The 24845-nt window shown below is 41.4% G+C and overlaps 1 protein-coding gene across 1 annotated transcript in view; it reads right to left on the bottom strand.

Moving 5' to 3' along the window:
* Positions 1-24845, bottom strand: part of LOC122804877 (aryl hydrocarbon receptor-like) — a 1212833-nt gene that overhangs the window by 37724 nt on the left and 1150264 nt on the right. The window contains exon 9 of the mRNA XM_044075064.1: positions 2264-2405. Within this exon, the coding sequence (XP_043930999.1) occupies positions 2264-2405 (142 nt within the window). The remainder of the gene's footprint in view (positions 1-2263; positions 2406-24845) is intronic.

The following is a 24845-nucleotide window of genomic DNA, read 5'->3' as shown; positions in this document are numbered from 1 at the left end:
TAGTCTCTCCTTTGATAATCACATCGCCAAAGTGGTCAGGAAATCCTTCTATGTGGCACACCTCATCACAAAAGGTTTCTCATCCAGGAAAAAAGAGGTCATTGTCCCCCTCTACTCATCACTTATTAGACCCATTATAGAGTACAACGCCCCTTTTGGTATGTACCTCACAAGACACCTACAACAACTGGAAAGGCAGCAAAAATACCTCACAAAGAGGATTACTGGCCTCAAACAGATGCCTTACGCAGACCGTCTCAAAAAACTCCAGCTTTACTCCGTCGCATATCGCCTACTCAGAGGCGATCTCTGCCTAACATACAAAGCTATGTCAAACCCACAGCTATTGGACATGCTCTACTTAAAGAAATCCCAATCCCTCCGAGCTACACACTCTAGGGACCTAAACCTTGTCACCACAATAAACAGAACACGCTGGAGGGATAGATTCCTGTCCCAGAGACTTCCCATACTCTGGAACAGACTACCTATCTATGTCAAACAGAGCTCCTCATTAGCACTCTTCAAGAAAAATCTTGATGATTGGATGGGTAATAGGAAATTCACCCCGGGGATCACTTCTGTGGTTCTACTTGACAGGGGCACAGGAAAATAATTTTCTTGGGTGGCGAAAGCCAGGGTACATTTTTGGCTAGGCTTGTAGGGCCAATAGCCTAGAATCTACCTATGAACCTATGAACCTATAAACTGGAAAGCTGGATATGTTTTTCCTGACAATTTTTTCTGCTCCACCCAACTCTTCTTTTTATTTCACAGCTCTTCTACCCTATTTAATTCAGGTTTCTCACAAGTTGCCCTATTATTATTCTTATCTAATTTAAGACCATCTCTCAGTATTCTCACATGAGTAGAGCACTTTATAGATTCATAGGTTCATAGGTGAATACTAACCTAACTGGCATGAAGAGCCACTTTAAGCCTAGCCAATAATGTGAGCTTAAAATCAAACCCTGTTCCATATGCCTATGAGGTGAAAACCCTAACCATTATGTCAAACCCAACTGTTTGTAACACTAACCTAAATATGATTAAATTATTGTAAATAAAATAAATCAAAGGCCAAAGTATTGAAGAAATGTCTAACAGAAGGTAACCACACACACCCATCATAGCCTCCAAAAGATACAGAACAAGAGAAATTTTTCAACAATTACATTATCTAGGGATAGGTGGAGAATATCCCTTGGGGTTATGTTTTTTTTATTCCCTTAAATCTTGTCACTGGCTCTCTTCTGCACATTGGAGAATGTGACTCTTCTAAAAATGCAGTAACCACTGGCCACATCAGAAAAAAATTAGTAAGAAATGCAAAATGCTAATTTTATGAGGACCACTTCATTTCCACATTTGTTTTATAATACTACTGTGCTCCCTCTAGTCATCCACAAAACAAAAAAAGATTCTGTATATTTTCACTTGTTCAAAAGAAGTGACAGGAGTTGATGAATAATCCAATTCAAGCATACAAACAAAGGTAATTCTGCACCCTGGCATTGGCAACACTACTCTCCAGTACAGTGTCACTGAACAAGTAACACTGCACATGGGTTTCTAACATATGCATGCATTATTTCTAACACATTCTGAACCGTTCTGTGGCAAGCTCACTTCTTCCACTATTTCCCTTCTGTCCACCTCTTATATCTTCTGCATAGTGAGAGTCATGTCAAGAATATCACTTTCCAGGTTCTCATTTTTATGACCCATCTCTGTCAATGCCTCCTAAATTATACTCATGCTGTTTATTTGGCAAACTGAGACCACCCCATGAATCTGGCAAGCTGAGATAATCCCAAGATTACTCACTTCCCTACTGTCCACCCCTTTTATCTATTCTATAAATTATTAATTTTGATCATACAGACTGCTTGCCTTAAGGTGTTACTTCACCTGCAGCTTAAATGATGCCTTACAGTCACTTCCACAAGACAGATGTCATGTTAAATAGGTCATATTTCCCTATAACATGAAATGCAACTGCATCTACTGTCCTTCCTAAAAGTCTACAGTACAGGCCTTATTATTACACATTAGATGAAAAATAAATAAATAAAACAGTGTATCTCCCAATAACACCTTAAAAATTACCTGACAATGTAGAACTGGAAGGTCCTTCATTGAACCTTCCCTGTTACCAACACTATTTCAGTAATAAATGATAGAATGTAAGATGATATAGTCAGAAGAAAATTGGAAACCAACACACAGATAAAAAAATTGAAAACAAAAAGACCCCACTTACGTAAGAGCACGCTGCCTAGCAATGATGCAGTCTGGACGGCCTCCTTTGTAAACCAATCGGGCATTTGCCTGGACCCAGATCCAGCCAGACTGTTTAGAAAGCAGTCTGAACACAGTCATCCCACTCTCTCCAGTCTTTATCACTGCAAAAGAACACACAATGTCACAAACACGATCTGATGTTTCATCATCACTACAAATGTACATCACTTTTAACAACTATCCAGCAAAGTGTTGAAAATTATTCTAGCAGGTTTTATTGTTATATATGGTTTATTAAAGGAAAGTCTACATTTCATGTTTTTTAAATTACTCAGACATAAGTTAACCTTTCTGACTTACATATGACTAGTCAGAAAAAAAACTGCAGAAGTTGAAGGGAAAAAAAAGACAAAATAAACTATGGATTTTTACTGGATGTGCAAACACTAGATGCACATTAAATATGAAAAATACACATGGATGCAAAAAGAATGAAATGTCCTCAGTCACAATAACAAAGCTCATTCTGAAGTTTTATCATACATGCTGAAATAAAGTACTTCAATGACTAGCTTTGTTCACAATGTTACCTAGAAAGTATTGCTTTCTACTACATTCTCCTATGTGCACCCAGCAGTACAAAGATATGGCATGCAGATTACTCAATCTCATTCAGCACCCAAATTTAACAGATCTAACAGCCTCTTACCTTGCAGACTGTCCAAGCCCAGTACATATGGAAGCCTAATACCTGCCTGCATCTATCACTGAGCAGTCTGAATCACTCACAGCAATTAAACCACTAATCTAATTGACGTGTTTGGCATATGTCAGTCTTACAGTGACTACCTCCTTGACCGTACCAGGCATAAACTTTGTTCCACTGTCAGCAGTGTTCAGTTTCCCAACACTGTATGCCAGGTTATTGCACACAGATCTTGCAGAGTACAGCTGTAAAGAAAAGTAACTAATCTTAACAGTTCTGGTTTAATACATCTCCAGTGCTACATCCTGCCTCAATCTCCCCCACTCCTCTCTTACCCACAGTGACATACCTAGTATATTTGACATCAGGTGCTGAAACTGTTCTCAACCCCCAATGGCAATTATTTTCATGTAAAGACAGACTATAAAGTGAGTAAACAATAAGAGGGCAACTTGCAGACCAAACATTAGGCAAGAAAAATTGGTATGACTAAGAAAATGACTTTTTTGAGCTATGATACAGATTCAAAATTGCCCAGACATAGTAAGGACTTACTGTCTCTAATTATGGTGGCTGCCAAAAAACAATTACTAGGGAATGGAAATCAAAGTCTAAACCAAGTGTACTAGAAGTAGTGAATATAGTAACAGAGATAAAAGAACTGGAAATGGGATCCTTAGAAAGGGTAGGAACAAATTACATAGAAAAAAATGGAAACTGTGGGAACAATACATACAGACAAGAAATGAGGTTTAAAAGGATTTGAATGAGTTATGTAATGTTTGACTGACAGTGATTGGATAGATTATAAGTGATGCATAAGGGCCCTAGGGCCTATATAAGCCTAGCCAAAAAGGAGCTTTGTTTGATATAGATAGGTAGTTTGTTCCAGAGTATGGGAAGTCTCTTGGACAGGAATCTATCCCTCCAGCATGTTCTGTTTATTGTGGTGACAAGGTTTAGGTCACTAGAGCATGTAGCTTGGAGGGATTGGGATTTCTTTAAGTGGAGCATGCTCTGGGTTTGTCATAGCTTTGTATGTTAGGCAGAGATCGCCTCTGAGTAGGTTATATGTGACGGAATAAAGCTGGAGTTTTTTTGAGACGGTCGGCATAGGGCATCTGTTTAAGGCCGGTAATCCTCTTTGTGAGGTACTTTTGCAGCCTTTCTAGTTGTTGTAGATGTCTTGTGAGGTACATACCAAAAGGGGCGTTGTACTCTATAATGGGTCTAATGAGTGACGAGTAGAGGGGAACAATGACCTCTTTTTTCCTGGATGAGAAACCTTTTGTGATGAGGTGTGCCACGGAGAAGGATTTCCAGACTACTGTGGCAATGTGATTATCAAAGGAGAGACTACTGTCCATCTGTGTCCCAAGGTCTCTTATCACACTTTCGGTGTTAAGTAGACTACGGCCTATGTGGTAGTTCATGGGTACAGAGTTTTTACCAATAGGGATGACAATGCACTTTTTGGCATTGAGCTTGAGGCCATGGCTTTGACACCAGGAATCTGTCTCAGTGAGGCCCTTTTGTAGGATGCCCACATCGTTAGGAGTTTCAATTATGGCTCCTAGTTTGCAGTCATCTGCAAACTTCGTTAGCCAAAGACCTTCTGAGTCAGCCTGTACTTCTGAAAAGTAGATACTAAACAATAGAGGTCCCAGGACTGAACCCTGTGGTACCCCACCTGTCACTGGTCTGAAGACTATATTTGGGAGGTGGAAGGACAAGAGTCTTGGAGCCCCTGGAGAATGCTCCTTGCAAAACCTGATCTAGACCTAGAGAAGGAATCAAGCTTATAGTGCTTTATAGAAGTATATACACAGGACCAAGTTGCAGCTTCTAGAATACTTCTAGAATTCAAACCTTTCCAAAAAGCCATAGCTGAAGCCAAGATCCTGAAAGAGAGGGCCTTGACCCTGCATAGAATAGTTTTTTGGGGGGGGTAAGTATAACAAACAGCCTTAGACACCCATTTGGAAAATAAACAAGTTATGTACTCACCATAACATTCCATCTGTGTAGTCCATTTTCTCAACCTGTGGGTTTGGTTCTGACCCTCAGAACTGACTTGGCCACTACAATAGCTCGTGGGAACCACAAAACTCTCGAGATCATACCTTACCCAATGCACCTATCCTAATTACCTCAAATCGAGTTTACTGATAGAAAAGACAAATACTTTCATGGAGACTATACCTTGAACTGTAAACGTATACCAAAAAAGAGGTAATATTTTATTTATTACCCATTCTTCCAGAAGTCAAGGGCAGGGGGTTAGAGGGTGGGGAGATGAGGAAGAATGAAAATGGACAACACAGATGGAACATTATGGTGAGTACATAACTTCTTCATCTGATGTTGTCAATTTTCATTCTATCCTGAGCACTATTGAGCCGAATAATGCACTACCCCTGGAGACCAGAACCAATTTGCAATGAGTAATAAAGGTATGGGGAGTAGCCCAAGCTTCTGCTGCACAGATATCATCCATGGAAGCTCTAGAATAGAATACAGCTGATGTTGCTATGACCCTGGTTGAATGGGTTTGCAAGGGTTTTGATAAGGAAATGCTCAATTTGGTATAAATGGATGAGCTACAATTTCTGAGTCATCTGGCTAAAGTTACTTTGGTAACAGGTTTTTCCCAGTCTGGTAATGGGAGAAGGGGGCAAACAATTGGTCTGACTTCCTGAACTCTTTGTTCTATGAAGGCAGAATCTTAATTGTCTGTAAACATCCAGCAAATGTACGCAATATTCACCTCTGTTAGAGAAATTGGGGAAGAAAACTGGCAGGTTAATACATTGGTTGATATTGGTCTCTGAAACCACCTTAGGTAGAAAAGAGGGGTTGGTCCTGAGCAAGACTCTATCTTTGTGAAAAATTAGATTGGAGGTTTAGAAGTGTGAATCTCTGAAATTCTTCTTGCAGAAATTACTGCCACCAAGAAATTTGTTTTTCAAGTCAGGAACTTAATATCACACTCATTTGCAGGTTCAAAGGGAGATTGAGTGGCTGCTTGCAACAACAAATTCAGGTCCCAAGGTGGAGAAGGATCTTTGTAAGGAGGCTTTAAAAGAACAGTACCCCTCAAAAAAGCTTTACAAAGCTTGTGAGAAGCGACTGAAGAGCCTTGAAAGCCAATGTGAAAATTGGATATAGCTGCTAAATGTGCTCTGACTGTGGAAGCCAAAGCTCCTTCATTAAAAAGCACAGCTAAAAAAATGGAGAATGTCATGACCTGGAACTGAAAAAGGTTCCATGTCATTCTGGAGCACCCAATATGCAAATATCTTCCAATAACTAGAGTAAAGCTTTTATGTAGAAGGCTTACAGCAATATGTGTCGATCAGAGGAACACAGCACAGGTTGTCTGGCTACTAATGGAATTGGAGAAGCCAAACTGTCAGCTTGAGATTTGGAATGTCCGAATGTACCATGCCTGTTAGGTGAGATGGGAGATCTGGCAATGGATCCAAAATCCAAGGCTGTCGAATTAGGTGAGGCCAAAGGAAGGGGAATCAAATCTGTCATAGTCAATAAGGTGCAATGAGGATAACTGTGCTCTTCAACCTGATTGCTTTATGTAGAGATTTGGGAATTAATGGAATTGGTGGAAAGGCATATAGAAGACCAGGGGGCCAACTGTGAAGGAGAGCATCCCTTGGTAACTCCCCTTTGGGGGTAATCAGGGCAAAAAAGTAGCTGCACTTGTTGCTTAGGGGAGAGGCAAATAAACTGCAGCATGGCTGACCCCATTTCTAATTGAGGGACCATTCATTAGGTAAAGGTATGCACCTGCTCTGTTTGTCTGCTATCACAATGGACTTTACCAAAATGTGCACTGCTATGAGAAAATGGTTGCAAGAGATCACCAACTGTCACACTCTGAGAGCGCCTCCACATAATGGGTATGATCTGGTTCCTTGTTGTTTGTTGATGTAATAAACTACTGACATGCTGTCCATTTGAATTGTGACTGTCCCTGAGGAAAGAGCATCTTAGAAGGCCTTCAACACTAAAAGAATTGCTCTCATCTCCAGGATACTGATGTGCAAACAGGCCTCTACTGCAAACCAAGTGCTATGAACCATTCTCCCCAGACAATGCCCCCCCCCCCAACCTAGCTGGGGAGCATCTGTGGTTATTGAGGCCTTGGGCTGTGGGTGAATGAAAGGATGACCTTGCAGAATTTGATCTGATTGAATCCACCATGTGAGATCTCTTTTGCAGATAGTGGCGATTATAATCGGTATTAATATTGGTTGATAAAGACTGGACCACTGTGTTGCAAGAAGCCATTGTAAAATTGTCATGTGAAATCTGGCCAAGGGGACAAAGTGTTATCAATGCTGCCATGGACTCTTAACACTTGAAGAACTAATCTTGCTGGGATTTTGTTGGTGTTGATTATTTTTCTGACTTTGAAACAGACTTGTGATCTTTGTGTTTAAGGAAGCCCCAATGAAATCTAGTATTTGTGTTGGCAACAGATGCGATTTTTTGCAATTTATGGTTATGCCCAGGAAACAGCATGTATGCAGAACTTTTTTTCTTGCCTTTAGTAGTTGATATCTGGTTGTGGCAGTGATGAGCCAGTCAAACAAATATGGAAATAATGGGATCCTTGCAGTCTCATGTGAGCTGCTACTACTGCCATGCACTTGGTGAACACCTTAGAGGCTGTGGTGAGGCCAAAGGGCAGTACTCTGAATTGGTAGTGACTGGTTCCCAGCCAGATAAGCAAGAATCTTCTGGATTATCTGTGCATCTTTATGTGGTTGTACGCCTCCTGAAGGTCTCTAAAATACATCCAGTAGCCCTGTTCCAAAAAAGGAAGAATGGACTGAACTGTGACCATCCAGAATTTGGATCGCCAAAAAGATCTGTTTAATTTGCTAAGATCCAAAATTGGTCTCCAGTCCCCTGTACTTTTTGCACTAAAAAGAACCTTGAGTAAACTCCAGATTCTTTCTGGTCTGGTGGGACCTCCTGGATGACTCTTTTTTTAGCAGCATTTGTATATTTGCATTGCTGCTTGTTCCCTTTGAGTGGGTGGAACATCTGGAATTTTATTGTAAGCGGACAGAGAAACGGAAAATGGTATAATATAACCTCTGGATATAATCCTCTGCACCCATGTATTGGAATTAATTTGAAACCAGGTTCTCTGATGCAGGGACCGATGACCCCCAACTGTCTCCAGAGAAGCAAAATCAGGCCTCCTTTCAGGAGCACTGAATCATCATCAGCCCCCTTTTCCCAATTTCTTTTTCTACATGGGGTCGGGGTATCATGTTAACTGTCGCCAACTCTCTCAATTCAGTGCCACACTCCTGCCTTCTTCAACACTCATGCCTGACTGTCGCAGATCTTCTTTCACACAACCCATCCATCTCTTTGCTGGACGCCCTCAATTCCTCTTACCTTCTTCCTGTCTGTCCCAAATCTTCCTCACCAGACTGTCTTTTGATTTTCTGCACGTGTTCAAACCACTGTAATCTGTTCTCTTTGATCTTTTCTGCAACAGCAGCTACTCTGGCTTCTGCACTTATGTCTTCATTTCTTTGTCTGTCCCACAGTGTGCATCCTACCACCCTTCTCAGGCACTTAATTTCCATCACCTCTAGCTTCTTCAACTGTTCTGCCTTTACCACCCAGGTTTCTGTGCCATTCAGTAGTACTCATCGCACCACTGTCTTGTACACCTTACTTTTCAGCTTCCTTGGCATTCTTCTGTCATAGACTACACCTCACACTCTGTACCAGTTGGCTGCAGCCCCTCTGATTCTAGCTTTGACCTCTTCATTTAGACTTCCCTTCTCTTCAACCACCCCTCCCAAATACTTGAAGCATTTTACCTGTTCCACTATCTTCCCTTCTATCTCTTTTCTCAGCTTCTTCTGATTTCCCCAATTTGCCACAATTACCACTGTCTTATCTGTGCTTAGTTTCATCCCACGTGCCTTCAGGTTTGCATTCCATTCTCCTATCCTTAGCTGGAGTTCTAGCTCAGAGTCTGCCTGTAATACCACACTGTCTGCATACAGCAACCTTGTAGATCTGTCCCTCCCACCTGTTTGCTAATGTAGTCCATCACCAGTATGAACAGCACTGGGCTCAGAGCTGAACCCTAGTGTACACCCATTCCCACTGGGAGCCCCTCTGTGAGGCCAAACACTGTTCGTACTTGAGTTATTGGGTCCTTGTACATAGCACGCACTAATTCTACCAATGCTTCTGGGACTTCAAACCACCACAGTACTGCCCATATCAGCTTTCTTGAGACTTTGTCATATGCTTTCTCCAAGTCTAGGAATGCAAAGTTCGACTCTATCCTCATTGGGTCTATGTTATATATTCGAACAGTCAAAATGTCGAATACCATATGTTCGAGACCATATGGTCAATATTTGAAAGTTCGAATACATCATATATATAAAAAAAATAACAGTGCGAGCAGATGGGGAAGCCTCCCTGCACCCCCTAACTCCCCTACTTAAATATACCAACTCCGAGACCGCACTTCAGTGCAGGAAAGGAAAATTTTCCCATTCTGCACGATACAGCGCCATTAAAGTCAACCTTCGAACACTTGAAATGTCGATCATATAGTCTCAACCATATGACGATCGACATTTCAAGCGTTCATTTATTTGACATAGACCCTCCTCATCTCCAGCTTCTTCTGTCTCACTGCAAACATTGGATCAATTGTGCTGCATCCTGACCTGAATCTAAACTGCTCATCTCCCAGCTTACATTCTGCTCTCCATTTGTCAATCACCCTCTCCAGAACTTTCAAGCAATGTGATAGGGGTTTGATGCCTCTGTACTGCCCACAGTTTGTGCATGTCCCCTTTGTTCTTGCACACTAGCATAAGTATGCTTATTCTCTAATCATCTGGGATACACCTTTCTCACCATACTGCTATGGAGCCATTTCTCCCCTATCTCGCCCAGCATCTTTATCATATCTGCTGTGACCTCATCTGAGCCTGCTGCTTTCCCTGACTTAATTTTCCTTAGTGCAGTTCTTACTTCTTCTAGAGTGGGCTCCTCATCTTCTCTCATCGTAGACTGTTTCTGGGGCAGTACAGCTTCTGTGGGGTTTTCTTCATTCAGAAGCTGCTGGAAATACTCCTTCCATCTGCCTTTGACATCCTGAGGACTGGTGAACAGGTTGTTGCTGGCATCCCTTATGAAGGGTGTCTGACTATCTTCTTTATCTTTCTGTCTTTGCCTTGCAACCTAATATAGTTTCTTTGTGCCACTTACTGAGTCACTTTCCAGCAGTTGGTAGAGTGCCTTCGATGCCCTATTCTTTATTATTGCAACTTCTTTCTTTGCTTCTTTGTTAGCCAACCAGTAGTCCTTCCTAGCCTGGTCAGTCTTTTCTATCTCCCACTTCTTCCTGCACTCCTTCTTTCTTTTGATGACTTACTGGACTTCTGCATTCCTCCACCAGCTTTCCTTATGTACCTTATTTCCATACCTGGCTTGGCCACATACCTTTTCTGTAGTCCTAACACATGCTATTTTTAGGCGCTGCCATTCTTGTTTAACTCCACCTATTTCCACCTCTTCTTGGGGCGCTAGAGCCCTGAGTAATTCCTTGAACCTTTGTACTTTCTCTTCAGTCAACTTCCAGGTCGTCAGCCTGGTCTCTGTTGACCTTAGAGCCTACTATGACCGCTGCTTGCAGCTGATTGTGTCAACTAGTGGTTTATGCTGTGGGTCGACTGTTTCACTGGGGATGAGCTTACAATCATGGATTCTACCCCAGTGCCTTTTCTTTGCTAGGAGGAAGTCTACCTGAGTTGCATGTTGGCTACTCTTGTATGTGATCTTGTGACTGTCTCTCTTTCTGAACCATGTGTTGGCTACTATCAAGCCATTTGACAGGCAGAAGTCTAGAATGGCTACTCCTTCTTTAATCCTGTTGCCCCACCCATGTGGACTCACACAGTCCTCATATCCTGTTCTTTTTGTCCTGATATGTGCATTCAAGTCACTGATTATCAACACCAACTCTTGTTGTCCTACTTTATCTAGTAGGTCCTGAAACTGCTGTCTGAATGCACTCTCAATGCATCACAACCCTGCTGTGGGGCATAGGCTGAGATTATGAATACTGCCCTATCAATTCACTGGAGTCTGATTGCCATGAGTCTGTCATTAATTCAGATGATATCCCTCACTGTCTTCTGAAGCCTTTTCTCATCACAATTCCTACACCATTTCTAGTCTGTCCCCCCTCCTGAGTAGTAGAGTCTGGATCTCAAGCCAAGTGGCTTTGCCGTACTGCCCTTCCATCTAATCTCTTGGATACATAGGCTGTTCAGCCACCTCAGTATCATCATGTCATCCACTTCCAAGCTGCGTCCTGTCAGTGAACCTACAATAAGTGCAGCAATTCTGAGTTCATGTTTGGCAGGTTGGTTGGTTGGTTTTACTTCCAGCTTTTGCTCAACAGAGCTATCCCAGGTAACCCAGGCTGGGCAACTAGACACCGGTCGGCCAGTATCTTACTGATTCAGAGCTGCTGGGCTTTATGGAGAGCACAAACTGGCCAACAGGGGCACGTATACCCCTCCCACCGTTAGCAAGGGTCCCTGGCATAGGTCAGAGTAGGCCAGGTCCTCAACCCACTTATCACCGGTAACTACTCATGCCCATTTTGGAGACATTAGTCAACATGACTGAATCACCTACTGCCATATTTTACACAGAGTGGCTAGCCCTGCCATGGCACACAGTCTATGATCTGTGTACTCCTATCTTGAGGATACTGCACACCACAGCAGATGGCCATAGCGGTTGGTCTGTACAACTCTTCCCCCTATAGGGCACCATGCAGAGTCTGTGCTGCTGCACACAGCTCCATTCATTGGTCAGTTTGAGATGGAAACACTCATGTTTTTCGAACATGGGAGAAACCTCAAGGAGACACAGGGAAACATGCAAACTCCAAACAGGCACTGGTCAGAGGTTAGGATCGAACCTTGTGCCTTGTGCATGGGAGGCGAAGACCTTAACCATTATGCCAGCTGGTCTTCAGGAGTGCTGAAAGGGTTTATTAAAGAAAGAATCTCTGTACCCTTGGTTTTGCAGGCCCCTTCTGCCATGAGGGTAGTGTCTCCCATTAAAGTTTCCCCCTTTCCCCTTGGGGGAACTACCACCATGTGTGTCCTGAGAAGAACCTTGGGATTTCCTGAATCATATTTTTTCCACCACTACGCTGATTCCTTGAAAATGATCTTTGAGGAGTGGAAAAACGTATGCCCACAGCAGAAAGGGTTTTCCCATCTTTCTCACACCTGGTCAATGTGTCTTTAACTTTAAGGAAAAATAATGGCATGGCGTCAAAAGGAGCACTGACGAATGAAGACTTAAAGGGCTCTGCAAAATCACACAAGCACATCCAAGCGTGTTTCCTTATGACAATGCCTGACCCTACTGCTCTGGTAATTCTGAAATTAGCCTCATGGAAGAATTAGAAACTGAATTTAGGATGACCAACTGAAAGGTAACAGATTCCCGAACCTCTTCAGAAACGGCTCCTGAAAGGATATCTGAAAGTTCTTAAATCAAATCCCTCTGACCTCTAGTGAAGTGTGCCAGGCAGTTCAAGGACTGTAATGCAAAGTTTGCTGATGCATAAACTCACTTCACAAATCTATTCATTGTCCGGGACTCCTTGTTGGGAAGATGGATAGAAGAACTTTCCTTTGCTAGTTCATTTTTTTTGTGGCTGCCACCATGACCATGGCATCCACAGCCAAACCTTTTGTCCAGAATGGCTTATTCTGGGGGGGCAGTGATAATTTTGTCAGGTCTCTGGTGGATCGACTGAATGCAATCAGGGGCCATCCTTGCCAGCAGAGAGATCAACTCAATGAGCTCATCGGTGAGTGAAGTGACCCAGAAAGTAGAAGGGTGGGTACCAAAGGCTTGCAGGTACACAGTTTCCTCAGATGAATGACTGGTGGAATTCCAATCACCTCTCTGCCTAAGGATTTCTAGGATATCTCCAAATGAAACATCATCAGAATGTGCCTGTGGGGATCCTTCGCCCCTCATCGAAATCCATGTCTTCTGTGATAGATTCTTCTGGAGAATCCAAGTGCTTCCTCTAGCACTTCTTCTCCCTAGGGACCTCCTCAGTGGGGTGTTCTGGAGAGGGGTCGGAAGAAGAGCGGGGAACCCTGCTTGGAAACCAGAGGCTTTGGTACTAGCTGACCTGGTGGAGGCAAAGGTTGAGGTTCTGAACAAAACTGTAACAGAGTTGACTGTTTTGAGAGGGAAGGGTTCAACTGAGTGATTGAAGCAGACATGGCTCTCTCCATAGCCTTGGAAGCTGACCCACCCAGAGAAGGAAAGGATCCCGGATCCGAGAGAGTGGACCTCAAAGTCGTGGCAACTCCCCGTTCTGAGGAGATCTCTCCTGAGACAGAAGCCAGAACAGAGCTGATCTGTGCCAAAGTCTTGAGGTGCAAAGATGGCTCCAAAAAACAGGAGTCAACTCCAGCCCCTCGGAACTCACAGGACAGATACGTCTCACAGAAGTCTTTGGTTCTGATTGAACCAAAGAACTCAGAGCAATCTTCAGATCTGGAGGGGAGGATGTCTTTGGATCCGACAGTGTCAGTACTAGAAAGCTTGGAACCATGGTATCTGAAGCTTCTGCCAAAGTCAGAGGACGAATTAAAGGAGGAGTAGTTGAACAGTGAAGTCCCTGACCCACGTGGGTAGGAAATGAGGTGGTCCCTGTTGCATCCTGCGCCCAGAGAATTTTCCTTACCAATCTCTCCACATCGTCTTCACTAAGACTTCTGGAAAAATGGGTGGACAAGACAGATGGAGATCTGGTTCTTTCCAAAAAGGAGAAGGAAGTCTGTCTGGAAAATGGTCACCTGTAGGTGAATATAGAGTCCTAGGTATGAAATTGTTGTAGACAATGAATCTTTAATTTGAGGCGTCATTTCCAAAGAATTTGGCACTGAAACGTCTTTTTTTCTTGCCAGATTGAAACCAAAGATAAGGTTGGATCTGATGACTGAGTGGAAGTACTCTTTGGTTCCGACAATCCCATCAGATCCGAAAGCTTGGACATTTTTTATGTCGGATCCGAAAGACTTCTCTTCTTAGCCTTCTCTGAGACCTTTGAGAAGGAAGAAGAGGCAGGACTAGATACATCCAATTTAACTTTTTGTCTACCTTTAAATAAGGAAGTTCCAGATATGGCCTCCCAGACAGAGGAGGGAAGAAGTCCTTTCAAAATTAAATTATTATTTCTCTCAATGAGAGCATGATGACTGAAGGACTGGCAAATGGAGCAGTCTTCCTGAAGATGGAGGAGCCCCAAACAATATACACATAGAGAATGTGAGTCAGAGTAAGGAATTTTGTTACCACATTTCCTACATACTTTAAAGTCCGCTGTTCCTTTTTCCTTTATCCGCCACTGAAGGAATTACACGCACCACACACGCTCTCCTTAAAAAGTTCAACAAAAAGAAGGTAAATAGTAAAACAACAGAACAGTTTTTTTTAAATGACAGAAATAACTATGATATTTAAAGGCTACACAAAGTTTAGAGAAGACAGAAAGAGGGAAATATCAATGATGATATCTAAGAGCTACATGAAAGTGTAGAAGAAATGGCCATATAGGTTTAGAAAAGGGGGAATTCTAGCAATAGTATCAAAGAGTACAAATGTATGAAAGGGTAAGCTGTTTTTAATAAATAATGAAGAATTTAAGACTTATAACAGAAAAAATATCACTTATTTGGCTCGAGAAGAATGGTACCATGTCTAACTCGCAAAGCGGCAAAAGAGATCTGAGGTAATTAGGATAGGTGCACTGTGGGTAAGGATTGAGCTTGAGAGCTTTTTGGCCCCCACAAGCTACTGTAGTGGCCGAGTGAACCCACAGGTTGAGGACAGAATGAAAACTGACAACATCAAATAGTCTGTTTTGATACAAGTGGTCCCTTCTTATTACCTTCTCAGGAAAAGAACAACTGATTTGAAGATTTGAAAGATGTACTTCTGTCAAGATAGTACCCGAGTTGTTTGTGGACATCAAAGGTATGCAGTATCCTTTCAGCTTCATTTTTGGGCTCAGGAAAGAAAACAAGGAGATGGATAGTTTGGCTTAAAGTAAAGTTGGACACCATTGTAGGCAAAAAAGAAGGAATAGTTCTCAAAGAAACTCTGCCTCTATGGAAAATGAAACTGGGCTGACTCTCCATAAGAGATTGAAACTCAGACACCCTTCTTGCAGAGGTCAGAGCAATCAGTAAACCTACTTTCTGTGTTAATAACCTCAAGTCAGCTGGGTTAGCTGATTTAAATGGAGAAAGTGTTGGTGTCTCTGACACAAAATTAAGATCCCTAGCAGAGGCCACCAGTTTTGTTTAAGGCCACCAAAGCAAAATACCTTTCAAAAACATTTCAACAAGAGAACGCATTGAAAGGGGATCCATGGGCATACATTCTGAAATGGCCAATAAATAAACCTTGACAGAGAAGAAAGAAAGGCCTCAGAATAGTAACTCACACAAGTACTGTAAAACCAGAAAACAACTAGCCCTGAATGGGTGCCGGTTATGTTGTTGGCACCAGCTAGAAAACCTTTTCCATTTGCTAATATATGACTTTCTTTTAGCATGCTTTCTTGTTTCCATTCTTACCTGCTGTACACCCTTAGTAAATAGGTGCCTAAAAGGAATTAAGACCCTCTCATCCAGGCAGTCAACTGAAGTTGATTGGTATTGGGGTGTATCAGACACCCCTGTTTTTGTAGAGCGGATTCAGTCTGTGAGGAAGCTTAAGGAAATTGCCTCCGACTACTTCCAAAAGGGAGAACCACTGTTGACTGGGCCACATTGGAGTAACCACAATGATCTTGGGGATTCCTTCTGAATCTTCAAAAGTCCCCTGAATATTAGTGGAAATGCATACAGGAACATTCCTGTGCAAGGAAAAGTAAAGGCATCTGTCTTCCAGGCTGTCTTGCATAGAGTCCTAGAACAGAATTTTACCAACTGATTATTCAGACAGGTAGCAAATAGGTCTACTTGAAGAACTCCCTGCAGATGGCTCAAATCTTAGAAGACCCCCGATCTAATTTCCATTTGTGAGGGTCTGCCCTTGTCCAGTTTTCCTCTGATAGAATGTATGATTCCTGTATAATGAGAATGTGCTGTGAAGCTATATCCCAAGCAAACATGGCTAGTCTGCACAACTTGGTTCCTTCTTTCTTGTTGATGCACCACATGGCTGTGGTACTGTGTGTAATAACTTGAAGACGTCCTGTGGACCAAAGATGATTTAAAGAGTCAAGTGCCTTGATCAGTGCAAGCCCTGGACAAGGGAGGGAAAAAGGAAGACCTTGAATTAGGGATATCTATTGTCTACAGCAAGTGATTTCTCTTCTGACAAACTCTAGCACTGATATTTGAAAATACAAGGAATGTTGGTGCTGGAACCAAAGAGACTTCCAAAATAACTGTATCTTTCTCGTGTGGAATCTTGGCAGGGGTTTTATGAGAATCATAGAAGCTATGAGACCCAAATCCTGAGGTGTTCCTTCACAGTGATCAAAGTCTAAGTGGAAAACCCTAGAAACAGAACTAAATATACATCTATTTTTTTCCTGTGGAAGAAAAGATCTTTAAATTGTGCTGTCTAGTTGACATCCCAAAAACAAAATCTTGTGAGAAGGAGTCAAAACAGATATGTGAGTATTATCTTGGAATCCCAAGCATGTGGCAGAGAATTCACCCAAGACAGACAGAGATTTCTGGTCCTTTGAAAGAGATTCTGCAAAGATAAGCAAGTTGTCTATATATGAAAAAAATGTGGATACCCTGTACCCCGCAAATCAGCCATAACTGGAGCTAGATGCTTTGTGAACACTCTTGGTGCAGTGAATAGTCCAAAGGGTAAGGCACGGAAATTATAATGTGATTCAGACGCACAATACTTTAAGAAACTCCTAAAGTCTGGATGATTATGAAAGTGATGATAAGCATCCTTTTAGTCTAGTGTTACCAGGAATCTTGAATTAGGATGAAGAGGTAACAGGTTGCAAAGTTACATCATTTTGACTTTGGGCACTATCACAATGAGTAGGAAAGAAAGATCCAGAACAGAACTGGTCTCCAACCATTTTCTTTATTTGACACTAAAACATCCTTGAATATAACCATCATATCCCACATGGTGAAGGGGGAGCCAGTTCTATTACTCCCTAGGGCAGAATGTAATAAAGGACAAGAAGAAACAAAACAGTCTGTCAGGAGGATGACAAATTACTCCTAGAAAGGAGGAATTTCCTCCTATTGCTATCTGAAACCTTGATGAATGATCTTCAAAACCCATTTGTCTGAAACTAATTTGTTGCCAAAGAGAAAAGTGGAGATTCAGACTTTCTAGAATTAAAAAGGGACTGCCAAGGTGGGAGGGGGGGAACAAAGTCTCTTAAAGAGTCTCTCTGACTTATTGGACTGTTTTGGTTTGGGAAGTTTCCAGAGCTCTTCTTGGAATCCCTTTGCCATTTTTTTTCCTTAAATGTCTGTTTACCTGCATTTTGTTGACACTGTTTATTTGGTTTCTTAGCAAAACTGGGCGAGGAGTTACAGAATCTCTTGGAAATTTTGGAAAAGGAGGGCATAAACATTTTAGAGATTCCCTATATCAGCTTACCATTTTCATCACATTTTTATCACCAATGCAGCAGAGAAGCCAAAAACTAAATTCTCCTTTGGATAGAAATTTTAAGTCTCATTTTTAACATCATCATCTATGAGGTTCTGAGAAGACAGCCAAGCAAATCTCCTCAAATCAGTAACAGTGGCCATAGCCCTTGAACATGTATCAATAGAGTCACACATGCAATGTATATAATGAGTAGTGGCTTGGACAACAGATGAAAATAACTACTTAAAGCAAATCTTTCCTCACAAGAAGAAAACACAGAAAAAACATTCCTCATATTTTCACAATTAGTCGAGACAAACCTTAGCATATGAGCCTAAAAATTCAAAATTCTGAAAATCAAAGTTGTAGAAGCACATAAGTTTCCCCACACTTATCAATGATCTTTTCATCCAATAGTAGGATTGGAATTAACTAAGTGTTTTGCAGCAGAAGAATTAACTAAATCCATAGCTACTGGCTCAGATTTTGGAAGAGTGTATAAAAATTTAATATTGAGGAACTTCATATACATCTTTTCTGCCTTTCTAGGGGCAGCTGGCTGACTATCAGGACAACTGCAGTCAGTAACGCACAAACATCTCGCAAAGCTGACTGAACTGGAGGAATGGGTGCAGGTTCTGGAAATTACGTCTGTACAACAGTTCAGAGTATTTAATATGGACTGAGAAACCTCAGTGTTCTCCCACCGAAAACAATGGAATATTTTAGAAATACTCTCAGAGAAAGACAGCACCCCACAGGAAGACTCAGAAACTGAGCTTTCCTCTGAGCCTGAATCAGAAATCTGAGGAGAAACTTCTGCATCTTCCCTTCACCCTCCTGCCCCAATTCAGAATGCTGAATCTCTTCATGAAAGAATGTATCCCTCTTTGTTTTACAATAAATTACTTTACAAGGAAGATCAATAGTCTGAATTAAACCCTAAGCTAAACCCAGTAAACTACTTATTTCTAAGGACATTTGAGGAATAGCAGACATGTGCTTGCTTTTCTGTTTCTTTTTGACAGGAAAACTGGGGCAAACATGTTACTAATGGCAGCAGCAACTTCCCCAAGGATGGGCACAACACTCTGACAAAACAGGGAAGTCTTCCCTGTTCCTTCTTCCAGAACTGACAAGAGTGTCTCTTCCTTGCCCATTGACAGGACCCCAACAGCTGCAGAGGAAGTGGCTAGCCTCTGGCCCATAGTAATTTTAGGTGCTACAACAGAGGGATCTGGGGTAAAAGATGAGTGATTTGAGCTAAAACTAATGGCCACAGCAGAGTCACCCACCTGTGGCTGAGGCAAATTGCTAGCCTGCTGTGATGGCAAAGGATGTTTGCTTAAAATTTTCTTTTTGTAGCTGGAAGAAGGATCACCTGTGGGACCAACAGATTGTTTCATGGTCAAGCCAAAAATTATGCCTCTTTCCCAGGGAAAAGTAGCAAGAAACGCCAGTAAAATAATCTTTAAAAGTCACTTTTTTCAGTTACTCTGAGAACTTTCAAACTGAAAGAAAAAAAGAGCGCTCCCATATAAAAGTGTAATACAGTTGCAAGTCAGTCCATTAAAACACAAATTCTTAGCTTTAAAATAACTTTCCTGAAAAGGAAAATATCCATAATAAACACAATAGTTAAATGAAAGTTGTTTTTCTCCAAAAGGAATCTGCCAGCAAAGTAAAAGCACAAGCTGACTGTTGATCCTCAAAAGTCACAGAGGAGCATATTCTTTGGTTGCAGTAAAGCTCTAAAGGGCTCATCTTCAGCAGCCTAACAATTTGGTCATGTGGAATATGCCCTGAACCTATTGGAAGCTGGCTAGCTGTTATTTTCTTGGCAGGATATACCCCATATAGCTAAGACTACTGCACCAGTGATCAATATGAAAAACATCTTGGGTATTTGGAGCTTACATTTTTCCTGTAAGCATCCTGGCTGTCATTACTGCATTTTATTTTACTTCCTTCCATGTGTCATCCTACATGCATGTATTTCAATCCATGCTGCTAATATCTTCTTTATTACTTAAGTAAGGTTCATTTATTCACCTTTAAACTCTTGCAGGTGGCACTATTTTACACACGCACACATACATTATTACTCATCCGAGAAAAAGATAATCATTATTTACACTCTTGGTTAGTAGGATGTGTGGCATGACTTACTATCACAAAGTTGAAGCCCACACTCCTGAAATGCATAATGCACGTAACAAGATACAGAAGACCAAAACACTGAAGACCAGAAACTTCTGGACTTGCACCCTTCAGGACCCATTTTAGAACTTGCTCCTGGGTTTACACTGGTAGGGATATTCAAAATTCACGATTTTCAGACATCATGGTCTCCATGATTTTGGTTTTTCTAAATTATGTTACTAGAATTGTGCATTTTAGGATTGTGGGCTTCAACCTTGTGATAGTAAACCATGTGGCACACTTCCCTATTAGACATACTTCAGTAAAAGAGATTAAATGGTGTTTTTATATTTGGCTTAAACAATAACAACAACATGTAACTGGACATCACTTTTTACTCATGGGTGGAGAAGAAAGCTATTTGGACAAATCCGCTAGCCATCCTGGGGAATTGCGTGTTTGTGTGTGTGTGTGTGTGTGTGTGTGTGTGTGTGTGTGTGTGTGTGTGTAAATAATAATATGTATGAAAGGCAGTCACTGGGGATAAAGGGCACTGGAAGACACTGATTCATAAAAAATGGTGAGACAGGGGGTTAGGGGCAGCTCTGCCAATGACTCTGCTCTGTAAGTAGAAAGTGTGCAGTCTAGTCTGGATGTTGATGCTGGAAGCCCATACCCAGGAAAGCAGTGCATATTCCCTTTATGCTCTTGGTGCCAGGCTGCATTTTTGAATTAATTATTGAAACAGATTTGCATGCACTTTTTTACTATCACTTCACTCTTGGTTCAAACCACATCATTGCCAGCCATCTTGATTTCACAGTGGGTAGTGTCCTGACATCTAAGTATTACACTGATGTCATTTCCCCTCACACTACCAACACTGGTGACAGTTCTCTCATCACTTTCACATAACTTCAGAAAAAGCGCAAACTACCAACCATTTTGACCAAAACCACAATCACTCCCTTGATATGATAAAAAAATATTCAGAATGCCTAACTGTGTAAATACTGCAATCTCTAGAATTATTAACAAAATCACTTTTTTCAGTTAAAATATGCAAGCTTTTAATCCAAGACTTGAAGAAAGATGGAACTGCGAGCAAGTAGCTTCTTTTCAGCAAAAAGGAAAAACAATTATTTCAGTCCTGAAAGACAACTACTTCAATTCTGCTTAAATATTTAAGTTGCACTAATAGTAACCTGTATGGTGATGCTTGTATTTGCTTATTTCCATGTTTTAGCCAAAAAAAAAGTTATCTGTTTGCATTTTTAGTTTATTCTAGGACTTTAGTCGTGCATTTTAATTTGCAGTTGTGGGAAGACTGTGTTTCTGCAGTATTCTGCACTTCTACTTCCACAAGCAGAATTGCTTGTAAAGGCAACCCATTTCTATTTTAAACCTCGCTATGCCATAGTCTTGTAGTTTAATTCACAGTTGTGGCAGGACTGTGTACTACTGCCAGATTCTGAGACCCAGTCATATATTATTGCATTTTTTTCAATTAACAGTGTTAGTGGTAAATTTCTGCAAAGTCTTATGCCTTAAGCTGTATTAGAAGTTCCAACATAAATAATAAAACAGGGTAGCTTACTATGTGTGAATGTGAATGCACGTGTGAGACTGTGGTGGGTACGGTGTGAAATAAATGGCTATTAAAAAAGGGTGACAATGTTGGAAGCATTATTTTTGTATGAAAGCAGTGATGTTTAAATATTTTGCTTTCAGATAGTTTGTTTTTCTTTTTAAAACTGTACTCAACTGTAGGATGTTTTATTCTTGTTGTTGTTTGTCTTTTGGCGTTTCCCAGTTAGGGGTCGCCACAGCGGAACTCCGGTCTGCTAGTGATTGGTAGTTGTTTTTTTTTTTTATGGTGTTAAGTTGCCAGCCCAACACCCAACCTTCAACGAAAGCATGCCCATTCAACATATGTCTTTCGAATGCCCACTCGACCGCGGGGAGGACATGCAGACTCCACACAGAAGGCACTCCCAACCCAAGCCAAGAATCGAAAGGGAGAACCTCTTGCTGTGAGGCAACAACGCTACTGCTGCACCACTGCAGAATTCTTGTACTGCAAGATATGCATCAATTTATACCGTGGTAACTTGCATCACTGTGCTTCTTCTGCAAATGGTCTCCAGCTAGTATGATTGACTCAGTCAGCAAAACATACGTAAAACAAATAAAAAATTGTCTGCACAACACAAAGGGTTGGAGCTCAGAGCGAAAGCAGAAAGACACTTTTGTTCTTCAAAAAAATCAGAGCTGTTAAAAGTATAGTAGCCTGAAAGATATGTAAGTGTTGTAGGTGGGAGTAAATGAAATTTAAAAAAAAAAAAAAAAAAATATATATATATATATATATATATATATATATATATATATATATATATATCATTCCACTTATCTGATTAACAAAGTCAAATAAATGAAGTAAAATGAAGCTTAACAACAGTATCACTGCCCAATTGTGTTAATGGCATGCTACACAACTGTACAGGCAAAATGGAGTTACAAATCAAGATGACACCTGGTTTTTGTGTGAAACTATATTTGGAAAACATCTTCCACTGTCTGTCTCTTCAACAATGTACAAACACTCTTTCATCCACTGGAAACTAACTTTCACATAGAAGGATGGGAGAAAACCAGTGGAGCCTGAAGAAAGTCATGCATCTGAATGAAATTCTGAATTTTAAAGATGAAGGCTTTCAGAAAGTACAGTTGTGTACACTTACCATAAATGTAGATATTCAAGTGTATTCACTGTTGCAGTCATTACATTTGGGTAATCTGCTGACAGGTTGTCCTCAGTCGGCCTGATTAACAAAGTCTTGGGTCCTGCGTCAGTTGCGGTCCCTTCTTCCATGACGTCAGGTAGTCAGGGGTATAAAACATGCAGCCGATGCCATTTTCATCAGTTTTTCTTGCCCCAGATGTCAGGTGCCACCCCAAATGGGGAGCAAATATATATATATATATATATATATATATATATATATATATATATGCATGTAGTTTAGAACACACCAAATATACCTCCAAATAAAAGCAAATACACCAAAAAGGCTTTTGAGCATAGTTAAAGAAAGAAGAGATATAGTAAAAGAAAAATCAGTGGGGCTGGCGGGTGGGTAACCCGGACTGCAACAGTGAATACACTCGAACATCTACATTTATGGTAGGTGTACGCAACTGTACTATGTTCTTGTGTTTCACTGTTGCAGTCATTACATTTGGGTAGAATCCCAAAGCTATGGTTTGGAGGATGGAATTATACAGCATTAGGAGCAGCTATAAGGACCTGCAGGACAGCAGTGGCAAAGCCTGCTCTGAATTTAGAGAACAGAGGTAAATGGTGATGTTTGGTGAACATATGAACTGAGTTCCAGGTAGCAGCTTCTAGAATGTCTCTGGTAGGAACCCCTGTGAGAAAGGCTGCAGAAGTAGATGCAGCCCTGGTGGAATGGGATCTGATCCCCTTGGGAACAAGTTTATCATGGTGCATGTAGCAGAAACAAATACAATAGCTTATCCATTTTGAAATAGTCTGCTTTGAAATAGCCTTTCCCTCTGCCCCTGAAGCAAATGCCACCAGTAATAGCTCAGATTTTCTTAGAGATTTTGTCCTGTTTAAGTAGAATCTTAGTTGTCTGTGTACATCCAATGAATGCAGAATCCGCTCACCCTTGTTCTGTGGATTTGGGAAAAAAGTTGGCAGATGAATGGTCTGATTAAGAGCCACACTAGATACCACTTTAGGCATAAAGGATGGATTGGTCCTGAGTGTCACCCTGTCTGGGTAAAAGATAATAAAAGGCTTCACTGCCATGAGAGCCTGCAGTTCTGAAATCCTTCTAGCTGAAGTGACAGCTAAAAGAAAAGCTGTCTTCCAAGAGAGAAATTTTACGTCTGCATTAGCAGCTGGCTCAAAAGGAGGCAGGGTGAGGTTTTCCAACACAAAATTGAGGTCCCATGCAGGGGTTGGTGCCCTCCTGGGAGGTCTTAAATTTTTGGCCCCTCTGAGATACTGCTTTAGCAGGGGATGAGAAACGAGGGGAGGCTATCTGTTATAATGAGCTGAAATGGCAGAAGCATGGATTTTTATGGAAGAGAAAGATAGGCCCTTGTGAAGCATCTTAATCAAATATTGTAGAATCTGAGGAATATTGGGCATTGTTGTGCTTATTCCTTGCGCCTGGTTCCAGGCACATATTCTTTTCCATTTATCAGCATAAGATTTTCTAGCACTAGGCCATCTAGCCTCCAAAATGACATCCATCACAGGTTTGCTGAGAGATGTAACTGGTGAAATTAGTTGATTAGCCATGCTGCAAGATTCAGAGTTTGGACATGAGTGTGCAGAATTTGATAGTTCTGCTGAGACAGTAGATAAGGAGTCTGCGGCAGGTACCATGGAGGAAGGTGTGACACATTGCGTAGGAGCGGGCACCAGTGTTGGCGAGGACAGTCTGGAGCAATCAGAATCATTTTTGGTTTTTCCTGTCTGACTTTTAGTAAGAACTTGGGGAGCAGAAGCAGAGGGGGAAAGGCAAAGACTGATATGTTCTTCCAGCTGAAGGATAGAGCATCCACTTTCCAAGCTTCATTGTGATTAATTCTTGTGTAGAATTTGTCCAACTGATAGTTTTGGGGTAAGGCAAAGAGATCTATGTCTGGGCTCCCCCATTTGCGAGTCAGCATTCTGAAGATTTGTGGATCCAGTTTCCATTCATGTGGGTCCATAAGATTTCTGCTTAGTTCGTCTGCCAGAGTATTTAGCTTTCCTGGAAAGAACTGAGCTTGTAGATGTATTTGATAAGTCAAGGCCATGTTCCACAAAGCCATGGCTAGTCTGCAAAGAGGGTAGGAATGGGTACCCCCCCTGCTTGCTTATGTACCACATGTTTGTGGTGTTGTCTGTCTTTATCACTACTTGTCCTAGATGAAGATAGTCCTTGAAGGTTGTCAGAGCATTCTGTACAGCTAGCATCTTTTTCTAGTTGATATGTAGGTGCATTTGATTTGG

Source organism: Protopterus annectens, chromosome 6.part0 (genome assembly GCF_019279795.1).
Source record: "Protopterus annectens isolate FY-2018-M chromosome 6.part0, PAN1.0, whole genome shotgun sequence".
NCBI lineage: Eukaryota > Metazoa > Chordata > Ceratodontiformes > Protopteridae > Protopterus > Protopterus annectens.
Note: the sequence above shows the minus strand (reverse complement) of the source record. Positions and strands in the feature narration are given on the sequence as shown.